This window comes from Xiphophorus hellerii, chromosome 5, assembly GCF_003331165.1.
Source record: "Xiphophorus hellerii strain 12219 chromosome 5, Xiphophorus_hellerii-4.1, whole genome shotgun sequence".
Taxonomy (NCBI): domain Eukaryota; kingdom Metazoa; phylum Chordata; class Actinopteri; order Cyprinodontiformes; family Poeciliidae; genus Xiphophorus; species Xiphophorus hellerii.
In genome coordinates this window covers 5,068,459-5,086,547 of record NC_045676.1, presented here as the reverse complement: position 1 = coordinate 5,086,547, position 18,089 = coordinate 5,068,459, and the positions used below count along the sequence as shown (strand labels likewise).

General features: G+C 34.4%; 1 protein-coding gene and 1 long non-coding RNA gene across 2 annotated transcripts; one reads left to right on the top strand and one right to left on the bottom strand.

The window, feature by feature from the left end:
* The first annotated feature begins 1,743 nt into the window (after positions 1-1,743).
* On the top strand, positions 1,744-13,655 carry p2rx3b (purinergic receptor P2X, ligand-gated ion channel, 3b). Its single transcript, XM_032563506.1, has 12 exons — positions 1,744-2,602; positions 6,108-6,243; positions 6,325-6,396; positions 7,365-7,431; positions 7,537-7,630; positions 9,135-9,212; positions 9,458-9,599; positions 10,563-10,699; positions 11,116-11,209; positions 11,370-11,435; positions 12,111-12,188; positions 12,890-13,655. Exons 1-12 carry the CDS (start codon positions 2,481-2,483, stop codon positions 13,007-13,009), a joined length of 1,206 nt encoding a protein of 401 aa, XP_032419397.1. The 5' UTR covers positions 1,744-2,480; the 3' UTR covers positions 13,010-13,655.
* Positions 13,197-18,087, bottom strand: LOC116720324 (uncharacterized). The gene is made up of 2 exons (XR_004339373.1): positions 17,824-18,087; positions 13,197-14,990 (listed from the first exon to the last, which is right to left on the bottom strand). It is a non-coding gene; the product is annotated as an uncharacterized LOC116720324 (long non-coding RNA).
* Positions 18,088-18,089: the final 2 nt, after the last annotated feature.

Sequence of the window (18,089 nt, the reverse complement as noted above, 5' to 3'; positions counted from 1 at the left end):
AGAAAATAAAGAAAAAAGGAATAAAGGAAGAGAAGATGAACAAAGAAAGAAAGAAAAAGGAAATTATAAACAAAGCAAATAGAACAAAACTAAGAAAAAATATGGTAAAAACGAAAAGAAAGAAAAATAATAAAAGAAATCTCAAATAATTGTAATAAAAAAAGTATTAATAAATGTCTTAAAAGTCAGAATTGCACATACAGATTACACCACTGTAGAAAATGAACATTTAAAGAAAAACCACATTGTGACACTTTTGACTGTTGGATAAAGTCGCTGCTTCAAACAGCAACAATAACCAGAAACCAAAGATGCAGCTAAAATCGTAAAACTGCCGGGCTACAGCAACAATGAGGCCGACATCTTCTGTAGCGATAGAAAGAGAGAGAGAAGGAAAGAAAGAAAAAGAGGGAGGACTCTATCAGCTGACAGGCTTTTATCCAGTCCTAACTTGTGATGTTTAATGGAGGCGTTCAGCGGTTCCTGATGGCATTAGACTGAAAGGCGCTGTAAGTGAATAAGTGTGTAATGTTATATTCTCGATATGGTTAGATGTGTGTATTAGGATGTGGAGACTCATCCATGGCGCTAATAGCTGTCTTTTACACAAAACGACTTCTCCTCTCAGTGTGGTCTACCTCTCTCTCTTAATGGATATTCTGTGGTTTCTGTTTCCCTCGGCTGCATTACGTCGGCTGTTTAATGGAAACCTTAAGAAGTCCTGGAAAAATCTCAGCAAAGAGAGAAAAAAATAAGGTTTTAATTTCTACAAATCAAATAAACATTAGTTAAAAGAAAAGCAAAAAACTGCAGCATTCTGCAGGATTTAAAACTAAAATTAGCAGAATTTTATTGATAAAACCAATATAAACAGTATGTAAAACTAATATAGACTTCCTCATGTATTTGCTGCATTGCTTATTCTCCATGAGTTTGTGTGTGTTGGTTTTGGATTATTTTAACTTTTTTTTAAATTATTTTGACGTCAATGTCAAGATTCTTTTGTTGCCTTCTGTTCTTTATGTACTGATTTATGCAATGTATCGATTGTATTATTATTATTTGTTTAGTTGTTGTTTTTTTGCTTGGTCGTTCATTCTACTAAGTAAATGCAACCGCATTCAGACTTGTGTTTGAACGAAGAAGAAGAATGTTGACGTCACGTAACAGCACAGCGTTTATGGTAGTAATAATGGATGGAGCCTTTTATGGATCGATTTCAAAGTTATCAAGTAATTGGAGAATCGTCACAAGATTACAACAAGATGAAGAAAGCTTAAAAAAAAGAAAGAAAGAATGAAAGAACAACTTTTATGAACTTCTGTAGAAAAGTCAGTCTGGATGCTAAAAGTGGTGGGATGGATGAAAAAGTATTATTTCCACTTTCAGATTATTTAATTTATAGCATGGGAAGAATGTCATGTTAAAAGTGAAATGGGACTCGAACTTTTTAATGAATATTAAGGAGTTATTGACTTAAAACAAGCTTCTACTTCCTGCTGAAAAGTTACATGTAAGATAGTTTTTTCTTATTTCTAGTTTATTAAGATATTTGATCTAGAAACTAAACCAAAATTATCTGGTAAGATTTTGTGTTTTTGCAGTTAAAAATTATTGGACAATGTAAAGAAAGTGATTAGTTTTAATCTCTTTTGATTATTTTTCTTAGATCATAAATGCTTATGTATATTTCTAATGTAATAAATATTAAAGTTCATACATTTTCAAAAAACGGATTTGTGGATTGTAAATTAAATGTTAAAAGACTTGGAAAAAATGACTTGTGCATGTTTTTTTGTTCATAATTAACATGCAGAACTTTCCTTTCCCTCTCAAATTAAACATCCTTTTGTCTTAATTATTGTTGCAGTCTATTCTGTTCAACTTAATTTTTTTTAGTTAAAATCAAAACTGAAAGACCAAAGAATGAAAATGAAAACAGAAAATTAAAGGAAGTGGCTCAAAGTAAGGTTTGTATCTAAAATTTGAGCCTCATGAGAGGGGAGGATGTGGATTAAAATTTTGCTGGATGGTTTTGACTGAAGGCTGAGTGTGTGCGACCACAGCGCAGTCTGCAGAGAGAGGAGGCGTCTTATTATTGGCCTTTTAGGAGAATTGTCAAGTTAGCTGCCAGAAGGAGGAAAGCCTAGCTGGATCACAGCTCGCATAAAAGACTAACACCGAATCAGACGGATCCTCATTTATTCTCTTTATCATCGAGATGTTTGGCGTCTGCAGAAACAGGAAGAGAACAGAGGCAGAAGTCAGTGAGATGGAGGAAATTTAGATCAATTAACAGCTTAATTAAGAGTCTTTTTTCTTTACAAAAGCTTCGTTTTATTTTATTTTTGCCTGTTTTGCGTTCACTTTAATCTTAGAATTACCTTTGAGACTGTCCAATCCAAATCTATACACCGTAAAAAAAATCACTTCGGTTATTTTTGAGGGTTTTTCGTATTTTCCATCCACATAACGCCAAGATGTGGTCGTGTATGAAGAACTTCTTCACTTATGAAACGACAAAGTCGGTGGTTGTGAAAAGCTGGACTATCGGCATCATTAACCGGATTGTTCAACTTATCATCATTTCTTACTTTATTGGGTAAGTGTAAATCATTTCATTAATTACTGCAAAGCCTGAATAATGAAAGGATTTGTTGCTAAAACAGTTCATTTTAAAGAATTGTAAAACTGAATTCACTGAAATGTTAATGTTTCACTATAAGTCCATTTAAATGTCTGCAGACTTTAGCTTGTGTGATTTTAAGTGACTCTTCAACATAATTACTCATAAACAGATACTTCAACAGCTTTTTATTAAATGATGAGCAGCTACACTTAAGATTTTAAAGCTTAAAGCAGTGTCAGTTCCTCACTCTAAGATTTCTGTCAATACAAATGCATTAGCAGTGATTTAAGTGCTGCGCCTAACCGCTCACTTTTAACGCAGCTGAGCTTCAGAGAAACTTGCATTAAAATAAATAGAATGTGCTTTTCAGAACTCTTGTCTTCATTGTGTTTCAATGTTGCTAAAGGTTTTAAAAAGAAAGCAAATTTTATCAGTACACACTGCAAAAACACTCAATCTTGCCAAGTACTTTTGGTTTTGTTTCTAGTGCAAATATCTTAAAACACTTGAAATAAGACAAAAATAACTAAAGAGTAACTTTTAAGACAGCTTGTCTTTAGTTAATAATTCTTTAATATTGACAGATTATTTCACTTATAACAAGACATTTGTCATAAGACAATGGAACTAGTACTTTTTATTGACATTAAGGAATTATTTGGCTTGAAACAGCCTTATATATCTTTTTTAAACATAACTTGTAAGTTATTTTGTCTTATTTCAAGTGTAATAAGATATTTGCAGTAGAAACTGGATCAAAAATACATGATACTTAATGTTTTTGCAGTGCACTGAGACCTGTTCAGATTTACAGACATCTCCTGAATTGGATTAATTTGTAATTTAGGAATGAACTGACTCAATTCTGCATCACTGTGGTGATATTCCAGTTCTCACTAATGATTAATGGACTAAGTGCTAAATGGAGACAATTTCTGTTGCGCTTTCCTAGTGAAACTGACTTGTCCAGTGGAAAGTCATCATGTAAAATCAAATCCACAACATTCAGATTGCAAGGAAACTTCTATATTCACTGAGCTATAGTCACTCTGTGGCTTTATGATCTACATGCCAGCAGCTAAAATCTGTGAATACTTGGGAACTTCTCTAGAAACACATATAACTGCCTATTTTAACAGTTTAAACACCAAGTATATCTTAATATGTATTAATTCTCTATAGTGGGAACCATCTTGGCACGACAGCTAGTTTCTACAGTGTTCTTTATTTCCACTTTTGGGGTTACAGCCAATCAGTGCTAAGGAAAACGAATGGGGCAACTGGATTGGCTGCTATGCAAATTAAAGCTAATACTGTGTCAAACGGCATGGACTATTTCAGGTTTCTCTGTAGCATTTTGTTTTGCATATTTAGGTGTGTTAGATAATTTAACATTGAAGCTGACAGAAATCACATCTGGGGTACCCCAGGGTTCAGTGCTGGGGTCCTTCCTATTTAATATGCTCCCACTAACTCAGAAACAGCTTCATCTGAAATCCATGTTTTCTTTTGCACATTAATATTAAGCACCAGTGTCAGAAAAGTTGATTCATATTTATTTAATTATTTATGCTAGTTTTATGTATTTATTATCATTGACTTTGTTTGAGGTAATGTTTTGTTTTTGTTGTAGTACAGTTTTGTCCCCTCTTCTAAAGCACATTTCTCCCATATAAGGCAAATACATTATCTTAGAATAATTATTAAGATTGGTTACCATAGCGATGCAGATGATACACAGCTCTACGTTGTTGTAGCTGCGTTTCCATCACAATTGTGCTCAAAACTGTTTTGATATTCCACTAATGTTGAAAAAAACCCAAACTATTTTGCAGTTGTGGTGTTTCCATTATTTAAGGAATGCAATTGAAATCACATGTGAATAAGTTTTCTCATGCCATAAATCATTTAAGAATATGCCGCACCATCATCCTCCTACCACTTCCAGTCGTCTTCTTCGTATTTTCCACCAATAGTCACATCTGGTTGTTGATCATGCAACTCTTGTGGCGAGAAAGTAGTTTCCATTGCAGTTTTGCTAAATACACTAATTTTGCTAAATCCAAAAAACCACCTTATCCTAGCACAAATACCTTTTTACTGAAAAACGTGAGCAAATGCAGACCTGAACATTCAGAAACACATAAAGACAATTACAAAGACGGTCTTTTATCACCTGACGAATATTTCTGGGATTGAAGGACAAATGTCCCAACAAGATTTAGAGAAACTCATCCATTGATTAAATGTTGACCTTAGAGACTAAATGTAATCAGTTTAAGTCATCATTGGTCCAATAGTTAACCACACAGCTATTATCAGTCTGCCGTGGCTGATTAGTCTTACAGGAAGAGCCTCATTTACCCATTAGCTGGATCTGATTCCAAGCAAGTACCGTAATTCAATCCTTACCCACAGAATGGGTTTTTCAACTCCTCTTTTTTCTATTATTGTCCTCATAAAAATAATCTCATTGTCACATTCTTGGTGCCAACAAAATGATTATGTTTTTTTAATAAAAGGGAAAAAAAGAACAGATTTCTTTTCTTTTTTTTTGCACCAGTGCAGAGTAATAGAGTGATTACTCTGATGTAATGCTGCTTAGCAATAATCTTCCAGCCTATGAAATATGGATACAAAAATTTGGACCAATAGCCAATATTAATACCGATATTTACAGATGTCATAATGATATATATATTTCCTTTAACTTTTAACACTGTCAAAGAGCCACGCCACCTTTATGCTTCAGTTAAACACCCCATAAACATAAACATGCTCTGCATCGTAAGACATAAAAAACATATTTTCAGTGTGCTTGCACACTGAATGTTGCTGAATGTTGTTTGCCCAGGGCACCGAAAAGACTAGGAGAGTCCCTGCATCTAACAGAGTGATTTTAAGAGTAGACTACCCAAAAATTATACTCAAGTAAAAGTAAAAAGTAGCAATCTAAGAAATTACTCCAGTAAGAGTAAAAAGAATTTGGTAAAAAGTCTACTGAGTAACTGATCAAATTATCAATCATTTAATATTTAAAACCCCTCCCGACCCCAGTAGGGACAAGGGTGTACAGAAAATGGATGGATGGATGGATTAATATTTAAAAATGACATCAGACCAACCCAAATATAAAGCTAGGTGGAAATTTTGGTATTTTACGGACAAAAATGACAATAATTTAAAACATGTTTGTCATTCTGTGGGTAGAAAATCCAAAAATTTCACACAAGTAAAATACGTCACAATAAAAATTACTCAAGTAAAAGTAAAAAGTACAGCATAGTAAAAATACTCCTAAAGTACATTTCTTCAAAAAATTACTCAAGTAAATATAATTGTTACTACCCAACTCTGGTTATTTAAAGGGTCAGTTTCTAACCTGCTAATGGGCTCCAAAAGCCACTTAGCCTGATATTTATTTAAATTAATTCTGATGTTAAAATCTTTGTCACATTTTCCCTGTTTGTATTTTCAGTTGGGTGTTTCTCTGGGAAAAGGCCTACCAGGTAAGAGACACAGCTATAGAGTCGTCAGTCATGACAAAGGTCAAAGGCTTCGGAAACTACAACAACAGAGTCATGGATGTCGCGGACTACGTCACTCCTACGCAGGTATTTATCAGTACATTTAAGTAATTAGTAGAAAGTTTCATTAAAAGGTTGAGCTGCAAAATCCATGTGGTTTTTCTACAGGGAGGTTCGGTCTTTTGCATCATCACCAAAATGATTACAACAGAGAACCAAGTGCAAGGATACTGTCCTGAGGTCAGCTGGCTTTAAATTCACTTCTGAATTAACTTTTATGTTAATGACAAGATCTAATGTCCAAATATGGAAATTCATAATCTGAGCAAAACTCAAGCTATACATAAGATTTATTAAAACAAGACAACATATTTAGGCATTTGGAAAGAGGGGAACAGCTTATAAACATCTGGCAAATCATCAGTTCCAAGGCCATGAAGAAAATACTTAAAGTTGAAGTTTGTAACATTTTTTTAAAATATGTGTTTTACATATTTGTTGAAATTATCACCATGTTGAGACAGATCTTTGAAAAGATCTATCTCCTTCACTTCCTCCCTGAGTTACTATCTCAAGAAATGCCTCACTCCGGACCAAAAATAACTAGCGCTGTCAATCATCCTCATGAATGTGCTGCTCAATGTCCTATTGGCAGAGAAACAACTTACAGTTTATCCGCCGTCATTGGTGGCCATGCTAACTAGACTGAGCATTAGTGAAAGCGTCTGCTAGTTGCAGGATGATTGACAGCGCTAAGACCCGCCTCCTGTCTCTGATTGGCTGTTTCTAGTTAGCACTGGGAGAACTGGGAGAGTATAAAATTGTGAAGTAGAAAGAAAATTTTACATGATTCAAAACATTTTTGCAGGTAAAAAACTGAAAAGTGTGGTGTGCAAAAGTATTCAGCCTGCCTTTTATCTGAGTGCAACAACTGCCTTTAGAAGTTGCCAGCTGATGATTAAATAGAGTAAATCTGTGCTAAATCTAGTGTTAGTACCAATACAGTGGTTCTGTTAAAATTGTACTTGGTTAGCAGTTCTTTCAGAACATAATCATTTAATCTTATCTATTAATAGTGTAAAATACTTATCCTAACATTATTTAATCAATCAATCAACTTTATTTGATTAGCACATTTAAGCAACAAAACTTTACATCATAAAAACACAAAAATAATTGTGATTTTTAAATCTTTCCATGTAATTCAGACTGAGAAATTCAACTGTACCAAAGACAGTGACTGCACAAAATATCGTCACAGAGCAGGAGGATATGGTAACATGTTCAATTGAAAGAAAATTTATGATATGAAATTTAAAATATAATTACAATAGCATTTGTTTTGGAGTTCCTTGAACATTTCTTTGTACTCCTGCTTAGGAATCTTCACAGGGAACTGCGTCCCTTTCAAGAGCAACGTCTCAATGTGTGAGATTAAAGGGTGGTGTCCTGCCGAGATCGACACCATCAAGACGTGAGACGATACTTTGCATGTCATATATTTACATATACACAGTGATTTATTAATGTGTGTATTCAAGTTGAGGAACCACTTTGTTGTTGAGCAGCTAAACACCCAGATATCATCAACTATGCAGATGATACGCAGCTCTACATTACAATGTGAGTGACTCACAACCAAAAGAAGTTATTATCTAGAGGAACAATTTAGAGTCAACACAAAGCTTAAACTATTACAGCTGGAAATTCAAGGTCAGGCCTGAAATCTGAGTGTAGTGATAAACTCTGACCAAAAACTTCAAAGATACTGACCTCTTCTATCACCTGAAGAACATTTATGTGATTTAAATACTATAGTCCCAGCGAAATCTAAAGAAACGCATAAATGGATTTATCTTTAGTTACATCGATTACTGCAACCCTAAATGTGTTTGAATTAACCATAAATTTGCGCAAATTGAAATTATGAAAATAAATTTGCTGAGTGGAAACACGGCAAGTTTGAAAAAAAGTCACATTTTTTGATGAAAAGCTTCTGCGCTGTGATGGTTTTTCAGTCGTATAGTAGCAGATGCGTTTCACAAAACTGCAACGGAAAGACTTATTTTTGCATCACAGAAGTCAAATGATCACCGGATGTTGCTACTGGAGAAAACAACAAAGAAGAAGACGAGAGGAAGTGGTTTTTGTTTTTTCTGCCTTCATCAGAGCTCTCACAGCATCGCAGTTCATAAAAAGTTACGTGTCATTCCAACATATTGAATTCATCGCTCTTCTGTAAAATTGCAGACTATCGTTTCCTCAAAACGCCGCATACGTAGCCGCTCCAAAATACAAAGGGATTGTCGCTTCTAAAACTAAGACGCCAACATCTCCTCTGATTGGCTGACAGATGATGTTAGCTCTAAATTATGAATATATCTCATCGTAACTGTCCACCTCTGTCACTGCCGTGATTTTTAATGACTTATTCATGTGTGATTTTAATTTTATTTCTTATTTAATGGAAACACAATAATTGCAAAATTGTGTTTTTTCAAGATTAACAGAAAAGTTGCACACATTTGTAATGGAAACACAGCTTTTGTCAACACTTCCCTGGCACATCGAATTTGATCAAACATTTTTTGTTTTGCTCAAGCAGAATAAAAGTTTTAGATTCTAGCTGGGCTGAAAAAATTACGTGCAGTTTTAACAACTTAGATGCATTTCAGATTTTAAGGTGATCAAAATAAATATATGCTTTTTCAAAACAAGCGTGTTCAATTTAACTCCTGGAACTGACGGCAAACTTTTGTAAAGAACCAAATAGTGAAGTTAGGATGTATTAAGAGTTCTATCATAAGTGCAAAATTAGAAGAAATGTTTTGTTTCATATATTTCAATATCATTTATACACTTATTTGCAAGCTTTGCATCAGACATTTTGATGTTGTGACAGTCTGTTTGTTAATATTTTTTTTCTGAAACTCCATTTCTGAGGCTTTAGAAAAGTTATAATGTGTTTGTTTTCTCAGAGAACCCATGAACGATGTGGAGAACTTCACAATCTTCATAAAGAACAGCATCCGTTTCCCAACTTTTAACTACACCAAGTACAACACTTTTTATACTACTTTCTGTCTGTATCTGATATTAACTCACATTCTAGGCGATCAAATTATAACTGGAGAAAGCAGATCACTAATACTTATGAATTAATGTTAGTTGTGACTGAATATAACTGACCAGTACTAGTCCCAGACTAGCTCAAGTTTTCCCTTTTGGATTTATTTCACCCAGAATATAGATAACATCAGTCAAATGGTGATGATTTAACATAAATTCTGTCTTTCTGCAGAGGGAACTTCCTTCCATCAATAACTAAAGATTACATCAAAAAGTGTAACTTTAACAAAGAAAATGACATCTACTGCCCTATCTTCAAAGTGGGGGACATTCTTAAAGACGCAGAGCAGAACTTCACTCAGCTGGCAAACACGGTAAAAACAGCAATTGCATTTTTAAAGGGGTTCAATTAAACTTGTGATATTTACTGCACATCTTGTGATATTAAAATATGACCTACTAAGTTTCGTTGAACAGGTTAGGTTAGGCTTATGGGTCATACAAAACATGTTCCTTGTATTTTTTGTTCAAAATTGTTCTTAGATAATGAGATTTTAGTTCTTTCAAATCGAGCTGTTTTAGGGCGTCTTGTCACTTTAATAAGCTGTCACAAGTAAGCTGCTGCTGGCCATACCCCCCCCCCCCAATTCAACGTGAAAATGACTGCAAACAGATGCACAATTATACAACCATACATCTTTGAAAAGCAGAAGTATAGCCTTCTGCACAAACAACAAGAATGTAACAAGTGGTTTCTGAGTGAAAAAAAAAATACTTGTGTTTTCCAGCAGCCATTGTACAGCGCATACAGAAGTAAGAGCACCTCACTAAACACTAAACATTGCTAGGTAACAATGCAGCATTGATTGTGACGTTAATTCCAGAGGTTTTTGAAATGGCTAATTTTCCAAACACCAAAAAACTTTTAACTCATTGCCAAAAAAATAGCTGGGTAGGTTTTTTTAAGTTCTTGAGATGTTTTAGGAAGCAGTAGAAACCCAAATACAAAATGTGCAAAATGTGAATTTTGCATTTGTCCCCTTTAAGGATAAAAAGAAGTCTCATTCCTAAAATCCATTAACAGTATATGTAAACTCAACCATGTGTTTAAAAACTAACAAAAAAGTCATGGTTGCTAGGCGACGGGCTGGGCTCGGCTGTACCGTTGCTAGGTAACGGCACAGTGCCCACTGATTCCGACCTAACAACCTGGAAGTTTTTTGAAACGGCTCATTTTCCAGACACTAAAAACATTAACTTTTTGCCAAAAAATATCTGGATGATTTTTAAAGCACTTTGATTGTTTTCTGTTTATCCTTATATTCCTCCTCTGTTAGGGTGGAGTGATTGGAATAATGATCAGCTGGATGTGTGATCTGGATAAATCAGACGATGAATGTAAACCGTCGTATTCGTTCACCCGACTCGATGCCATGTCGCAGCAGAGCAACGTTTCTCCTGGGTACAATTTCAGGTGATTGAAGTTTCTTTCATAATTACCAACCAGAAAACTTAGTTGTATATTTTAGAACACTAGGCTAGCATCATACTTTTGTGCAAAATATTTTATTTCTGAACCCAGAATTTACTTGGTACAGTGTAGATAACGCATAATAGTCATCCTATAATGTAAGTTAAATTAGACCTAATCATTTTCCATTTAATGCAAAAAGTTACTATGAGTATTAAATTAAAATTTCATTTTTTTTGTGGCCCGTAACTCCAAATTACTCGCGAAAAAAGTTCGCCTGTTTGTAAATTTTTTTTTTCAAAGCAAAACTAAAATATTCAACTTTAGACATATTATTTTAATGTTATTTGTTATTATCTAGGTTAAATATAAGAGGTAAATATATTGAAATATTTGTATGTTTGTATTTGTTTGTACAGGTTTGCAAAATACTATAAGATGGAAAATGGGACAGACTACCGCACTCTGGTCAAAGCTTTTGCCATTCGATTTGATGTTATTGTCAATGGCAACGTGAGTATAGATTTTAATATTTAAAAACAATTTATTCCAAATGAACTCAGGAACATTTCAGTTACATTAGAGATTTAAATTCTCCTGTTTGTATAGCTTATATTTGTTCAAAACAAGTGAGTGGGAAACTGTGAATGTTGTCAAAAATCTTTGTTTTTAGGCGGGAAAGTTTAACATGATCCCAACAATCATAAACATGGTGGCAGCGTTCACATCAGTGGGAGTGGTGAGCTAAACTCTTATAATTTACACTAATATTATACAAGAATTTTTATATCTTACATCATTTTCTAGGTTTACCAGAGTTTAAAAATTAACATTTTTGTAGCCTCAAAAATCTTGTTTAATTAGGGTCTCACTAGAAATGCATCAATCCAATATTACAAAGGCAGATCTAGTAAGTCTAATTCTACACTTCATTGTTATTTTACATTATATTTAGAATTCCTATTTGCTCTTTCTGAACCATTTGAAAGAAAATTTGTTGCTGTATTTTTGTACATTTTACTATGTTTTTAGTCAGTTTCAGTTTCTTAATAATTTATTTTTACATTGGCTGTTTTACTCCTATTTCACTGGCTGAACAAATTAAAGTTGTTTTTACATGTTTGACCAAGCTTGTGAAGCTATTGGTGTATTTAAATGTGTTGTACTGATTGAGAGTTATCAAATAGATCTTTAATTCAGTACATTAATGTCTTTGTTTAAAAAGGAAAACATTTTAAGTCAATTCAGTGCTCTTTTTCTGTCAGATCGGCCGACACTAAGCCTCAGATGTCGATATCAGTGTCAAAAGTGAAAAAATTGGATCAGTGCATCCTTATTTCTTACAGTTTCTTCTTCTATTATTGATATTGATATTCTTCTTATTATTATTTTTTGTATTGTTGTTTTTTTCTAGGGCACAGTGCTTTGTGATATAATACTGCTAAACTTCCTGAAGGGTGCAGAGCAGTACAAGGCTAAGAAGTTTGAAGAGGTAAAGTAAAACTCCTTAAAGCTGCCGGAAGTAGCTTTAAGGACATCCTTTTTATTTTATAAACATATTACATATTTGTTAAAACTGTTACCATGTAAGAGTTATGAGCCCGATAATCTGTGAAAAGATTGATCTCCTTCACCTCCCATTTGAGCTACCATGAACCAAAAACAGCCAATCAGAGCCAGGAGGAGGGTCTAAGCACTTTGTATTGCCTTGTTGCTAAAAATGTGCTATATAAATAAAATTACCTTTTACCTGTACCTTAGGCTAATGTCGGAGAAACAACTTAAAACAGTTAATCCACCGTTATCGGTGGTCATGCTAACTAGCCTTAGCATTCACAACAAGCTATGCTAGGTGCGGCATAGCAGAGAGAAAGAGAGGAAGGCGATTGGCAGAGCTAAGCCCCGCCTCCTGGCTCTGTCAATTTCTAGTTGCTACTAGAAACAACCAATCAATCAGGAGATCGATTTTTTGTCTCATACAAAAGTAACACAGCATTGTGACAGTCTCAAATATAAAAAAAAAGGGATTTTTAAAAAAATAAAAGCTTAACATCATGGATGAATGTAGACTGAATGTATTTGGGGAAAAAAAAGTTTTCTCCTTGTTGACCTGATTAACATGCGTTGTTTTAAAATGTGCTGTAGAAATAAATTTGAGTTAGGTTGAGTTTTTCCCTCTGTCTTTTACTCTAGGTTTCGGACAGTCCGTTGGACTTCCAGAGCAACGGACTGTATCGCTCCCAGCTGTCGCTCAGACAAACGCACTTCAAGTCCAGTGACTCTGGGGCATTTTCTATTGAACATTACAGCTAAAGAAACAGAACATATCAATGTAATTTCAGTCACATAGCCTCTTTCTAGGCTGAGAACATCAAAACTACAAAAATGTATCAAGTGAATGTAGCATAAAAGCATGACTGTCTTTGCATGAGGATTGTTGAACCAGTTGTCTAAAAGATGATTTTGGTAGCCCATAGAAATGATAGCAATAAACAACTGGTTCACTGCTCTGTAATACTTTATTCTTTTATACGTGTGCAGTTGCAACCAGATGATTGAATACACCACATAAAAAGATACACTTTTTTTTCTCCTTACTCTCTGACACTAAATCAGACTAAACTTCTCTTGTTTAAGGTCAGTTAGAATCACCAAAACTATTTTTATTTTGATAAATGACAAGCTTTGTTTTGAGTACAATTTTAAAAAACAAGTTATTGATTTAAAAGTTGTTCCTCTAGATAACTGCGATGTAGAGCTACTAAAGTAGTGTCACTCTATGTACACTTCTGGTTTCAACTGTATGTGTCTACTAAGTACAAGAGCATGAAGATAGACTGTAAATTTGTTTTATGATGATACCCCGAATACTCCCTCATCAGTCCCTCTTAATAAGATTGTGACAAAATCAAGAAATAAAAACTTTAAAAGACAGTTTTCATTCACTCCAGCAAAAAAATAAAAAACATCATCTTCTTACAAGTATACAGATAATGGAGTAGTTCTATGGAGTGAAAATAGTGTCAAAAAGATTTGTGTGTGCGTAAAAAAATGTGGTTTATTTGTGGAGGTGAATAAAGAGCTGGCACTGATTGTGGATTTTTCTTGTTTTTTAACAGGTCGAGCATGAGTGGAAACATATTAAAAAATACTATGTGGATAAGCAGAAATGAATAAATATTTATTTCCCAAGAAGTTTGTCAAACATTGTCAAGTGGTAAATTTATTTATTTTTAGTTTCAAGTATCCTTCCACAACATTTGTTCTTGTCATTGATCCACAATTAATTTGGTGGAATACTTAGAGCTTTTGTCCATTTAAAAACCGTCATCTTCTGTCTTTTTCCTCTAAATTTAAGAACTGCCATTATGTCCAAACACCGCCGTCTCCAAAATGAAAGTGCTTTTGCAGTCTTCAATGTGTGTGTGAATATTTTCTTTCATAATGCTCCTTTTTCATTTTCTTCAGTGAATTTCAGTCTATTTTGCTACAGGTCGTGTTTTGTTGTGATTACTTTTCAAACAATATAAATAATTATATAAATCTCACCACTTGTTAAACTAACTGTGGTCAGTAAAGTACCCAAAAAATATACTCAAGTTAGAGTAGCACTACTTCAACATATTTTTACTCAAATAAAAGTAAAATGTAGCCGTCTAAGAAATGAGTGAGAAGGTATTTGGTAAAAAGTCTACTCATGACTGAATAACTGATCAAATTATCAATCATTTAACATTTAAAAATTACATCATCAGACAGACCAGAATATAAAGTCATGTGGAAATTTTTGGTATTTTAAGGAAGAAAATGACAATAATTTGCATAAGTAAGAAAAATATCGAAATTGGGCAAAATAAAAATATTTCCAAATTATTTTCTGTCAAATAAAAAACGAATGATTATGAAACTTTAACAAAAACTGCAGGTGTATTTCTGTATCTAGTGAATTATTGGTTAAAACACGTTTATTTTTAATTCAGCGGGTTCTTTTATCACAGACAAAGATTTGATAAATAATGATGAAAAAAAAAGAATAATGTGTTTATATCCCAGAAGTATGAATGCCGTTCTATTACCCCACTTTCTCAACTTGTGCCTCTTCTGTTGCCGTGTTGATGATGATGATGATGATGGTGATACGTCTTTCTGGTGCTCAGACTGAATGAAGGTTATTTTGTTTTCTTCCTCAGCAACAGGATCCCTCTGAGAGAAGCCAAGTCTCTCTTTCACATGGTGTCAGATCTCAGCCATTTTGGATGCGAATGGGAACAGCAGAGTTGGTTTTCGCTCCTTCCTTCAAAAGCACAGGCACAAAGGGAGCGACACAGGAAAAACAGACTGAGCATTTAGGTGATGAGGATCCGCCTGAAACCAGAACTCTGCCTGGTATTCACCAATTTAAAGTCAAGTCAAGTTGATTTGTGTAGCACATTTCAGCAACAACAGAAGTGGGCAGTAGTATATTTACTCTATTACATTTACTTGAATAACCTTCTGGAAAAAAAAGACCTCGTAGAGTATTTTTACTATGCTGTATATTTTACTTTTACTTGAGTTATTTTATTATAAAGTATCTCTTATTTGAGTAAAATTGATTCTCTACCCACTGTGAGTAACTTCACCGAATAAAGAACAAACATGTTTAACCAAAAATTCACCTGTAGTTGTTGTCAACTACATATACTTTATATTGAAAGAGATTGATTTCTACTTTTTTTTTCTTTTGCTTGTTTTTGATCATTTGTAATTATGTTATTTATATAAATTATTTTCATTTTGGTTCATAAAATACCCCAAATTTCCACATATTTTAGACTTTGGTCCATTTGATCAGTTAGTCAGTACTTCAGTAGATTGTTTACCACATACCTTTTTATTCTTACTGGAGTAATTTTCTAGGCCTTCTACACTGTAAAACTGTACACTGTAAAAAAAAAAAAAAGAGGTCTATAATTTACGGTAGAACTCAGGCAACAGCTGCCGGTATTTTTTTACTTTTACTTGAGTAAAAATATGTTGAAGTAGTGCTACTCCTACTTTACCCACGTCTGGCTTTCCATCATGAAAACATAAAAATAACATGAACAATCACCAATTGTAAAGTCAGTAGTAGACATTACATTTTATCATGTGCCGTCAAAATGTTGGTCAGTGTTTAATTTATTATGATTTAGAAGCAAATCTAATCTGGCAGGTTTTTAGCCTCGATTTAAAGGAGCTGCAGCGTCTCGGCTGTTTTTGGAATTTTCTGGAAGTTTGTTCCAGATTTGTGGTGCCAGTCGATTTATTGGTGCAGATTTTCTTAATTTTGTGAGGTCGGTGATCAACCGATAGCCAATCTTATCCCCTGATCTTATCTAACTCAGCAAACGTCTAAAAATCAACCGCTGTCCTCTTCTGCTATCCCGTAAAGGAGGTTTGGCTGACAGACCAGCCCACCAGGTCATGTCTGAGCGTTTGCAGTTAACAATAGTCACCTCACTGTTGCCAACTCAGAGACTTTCTTAGTGAATGCCTTTTTATTTAGCTTCTGTAGCCAAAAAAAACAAACAAAAAACTTCTTGTTGATCGTTATCAAATAATGCAGTCGAGTTCAGTTTATTATTCAAATTGTTTAAAAAGTTTTCCATCTAAGGAAACTCAGCTGAAACAATGGGTGCTCAATTATAATTATTTTTTTCAAATGTATCTTATTCAGAAGCATTGTTGCTTCTGGACAAACGTCACACAGAGACTATCTCAAACATCTCTGTAATGTGTTTGAACCTTTCTGCTGCCCAGAAACACGCAGACTCATCATCATGGCTGCAGATGTGGCACATCTGGCCGACTGGAGTGAGTCATACTTGGCGATCTATACCTTCCTCTCTTTTCCGCTCTCTGCCGCCAAAACAGCAGAGTAGTTGGCAAGCATTAAACCAGAGAAGTTGAGTTATGAAGCTCAACTTGAGAGAGGATCTTAGAGAGTGTGTAAACAAAAAGTGAACTTGTAAAAAGTCCCTCTGTCTAGCCTGAGTGGATTTTTCTGGCACAATAAAGTTGTGTGCAACTCCACAGTCACTCCCTCTTGGCAGCTGGCCGACATTTTCCTGCAGGCCTGCAATGAGAACTGGGACAAGGAAGGGAGGTTAATGTAAAGTAAGGTGAGAAAAAATAAAGTCTTCTTTTCCTCCTGTGACATCACCACCAGGCAAAAGTGGGTAAAATAGCACGACATCAACATGGTTTTACTCAAGGAAAAGTAAAAAGTACAGCATAGTAAAAATACTAAGAAATATAAATTTAAATATATGTTCATAAAACTTCAACAGGGTCCAAATTGGAGTCATAAATTTGAACAAAATTTGAATTAGTAAAACTATTTTTGTCCCCATTTAAATATCCATGGACCATGCCTTCATTGTTGTTGAGGAAAAGAATTACTCTTGTTTAGTTGGGACATATCCATGTTGCTTCCACATAGTTAAAATTTTGATTTGAATACATTTCTGTCACATTTTCAAGCTGCTTAAAATTACTACTGTAGTACCTACCAATACCTACAGTAGTATCTAAGGTATCTAAGGATACTAAGGTATCTAAGGATACCTACAGTATCTTCTATTAAAATATGCTCAATTTATTATGGTAAACATTGTACAGTAAAATATACTTAATATCTAACTTGATAATTAATTTGATATCTAATCAATTTCCCCTTGGGAATCAATACAGTATGGTCTATTGTATAATAAATAAAATGGATGAACACAAACTTCAACAATCAATATGTATTAAAGTTTTCTACAAGACATTGAAGACTGAATAGTTAACCTAGTGGTTATTTTAAAGGGCTATGCAATATTTATTTATTTAAACCCTCTGTCGGTTGCCATTTCGCGTGGGGGAGGGGATGCTGAATGTTCTCCTTAACAATGGGTGTATTCCTTAACAGTTCACCGGTGGATTAATCGGGAGTGAGTACTAAAGAGGCGGAGTGAGAGGAGTTTTTCCTCCGAAATGGACGACAAAGCCCGAGATTATTTCTCAAATTCATCTGATTTTATCAGCTCATTAGACTCTATCAACAAAATGTGCAACATTGAGATATAAACTATGAGTGTTTACACACTCAGCCTGGAACGCACCATATTATGTCGATCCTTTGACGTTATCCCTTACTTTCTACACCAAAGTAACACATCGATGTTATGGTCAAAGTGAATGGGTTCACAGCTCCCACTGATGGATCTGAAAGGGGGCTTCCGTGGCATGCCGCAGTGGCTGGACAGATGGAAAAGAGTTTCCTCCTTCCTCGATTTGCTCGCCGAAGAATAAAATGAGGCGTACCAATTGATGACAACACTGCGCATGCGCCTGAGATGTCGTCGAAGAAACGAGTAAACAGAAGAAG

Bases quoted from the DNA above. Each gene is read 5' to 3' on its own strand.
- p2rx3b (XM_032563506.1), top strand. From the start codon at position 2,481: ATGTGGTCGTGTATGAAGAACTTCTTCACTTATGAAACGACAAAGTCG. The intron at 9,213-9,457 runs GTACAACACTTT...GTCTTTCTGCAG, and splicing joins CCAACTTTTAACTACACCAA to AGGGAACTTCCTTCCATCAA. The intron at 11,210-11,369 runs GTGAGTATAGAT...CTTTGTTTTTAG, and splicing joins ATGTTATTGTCAATGGCAAC to GCGGGAAAGTTTAACATGAT.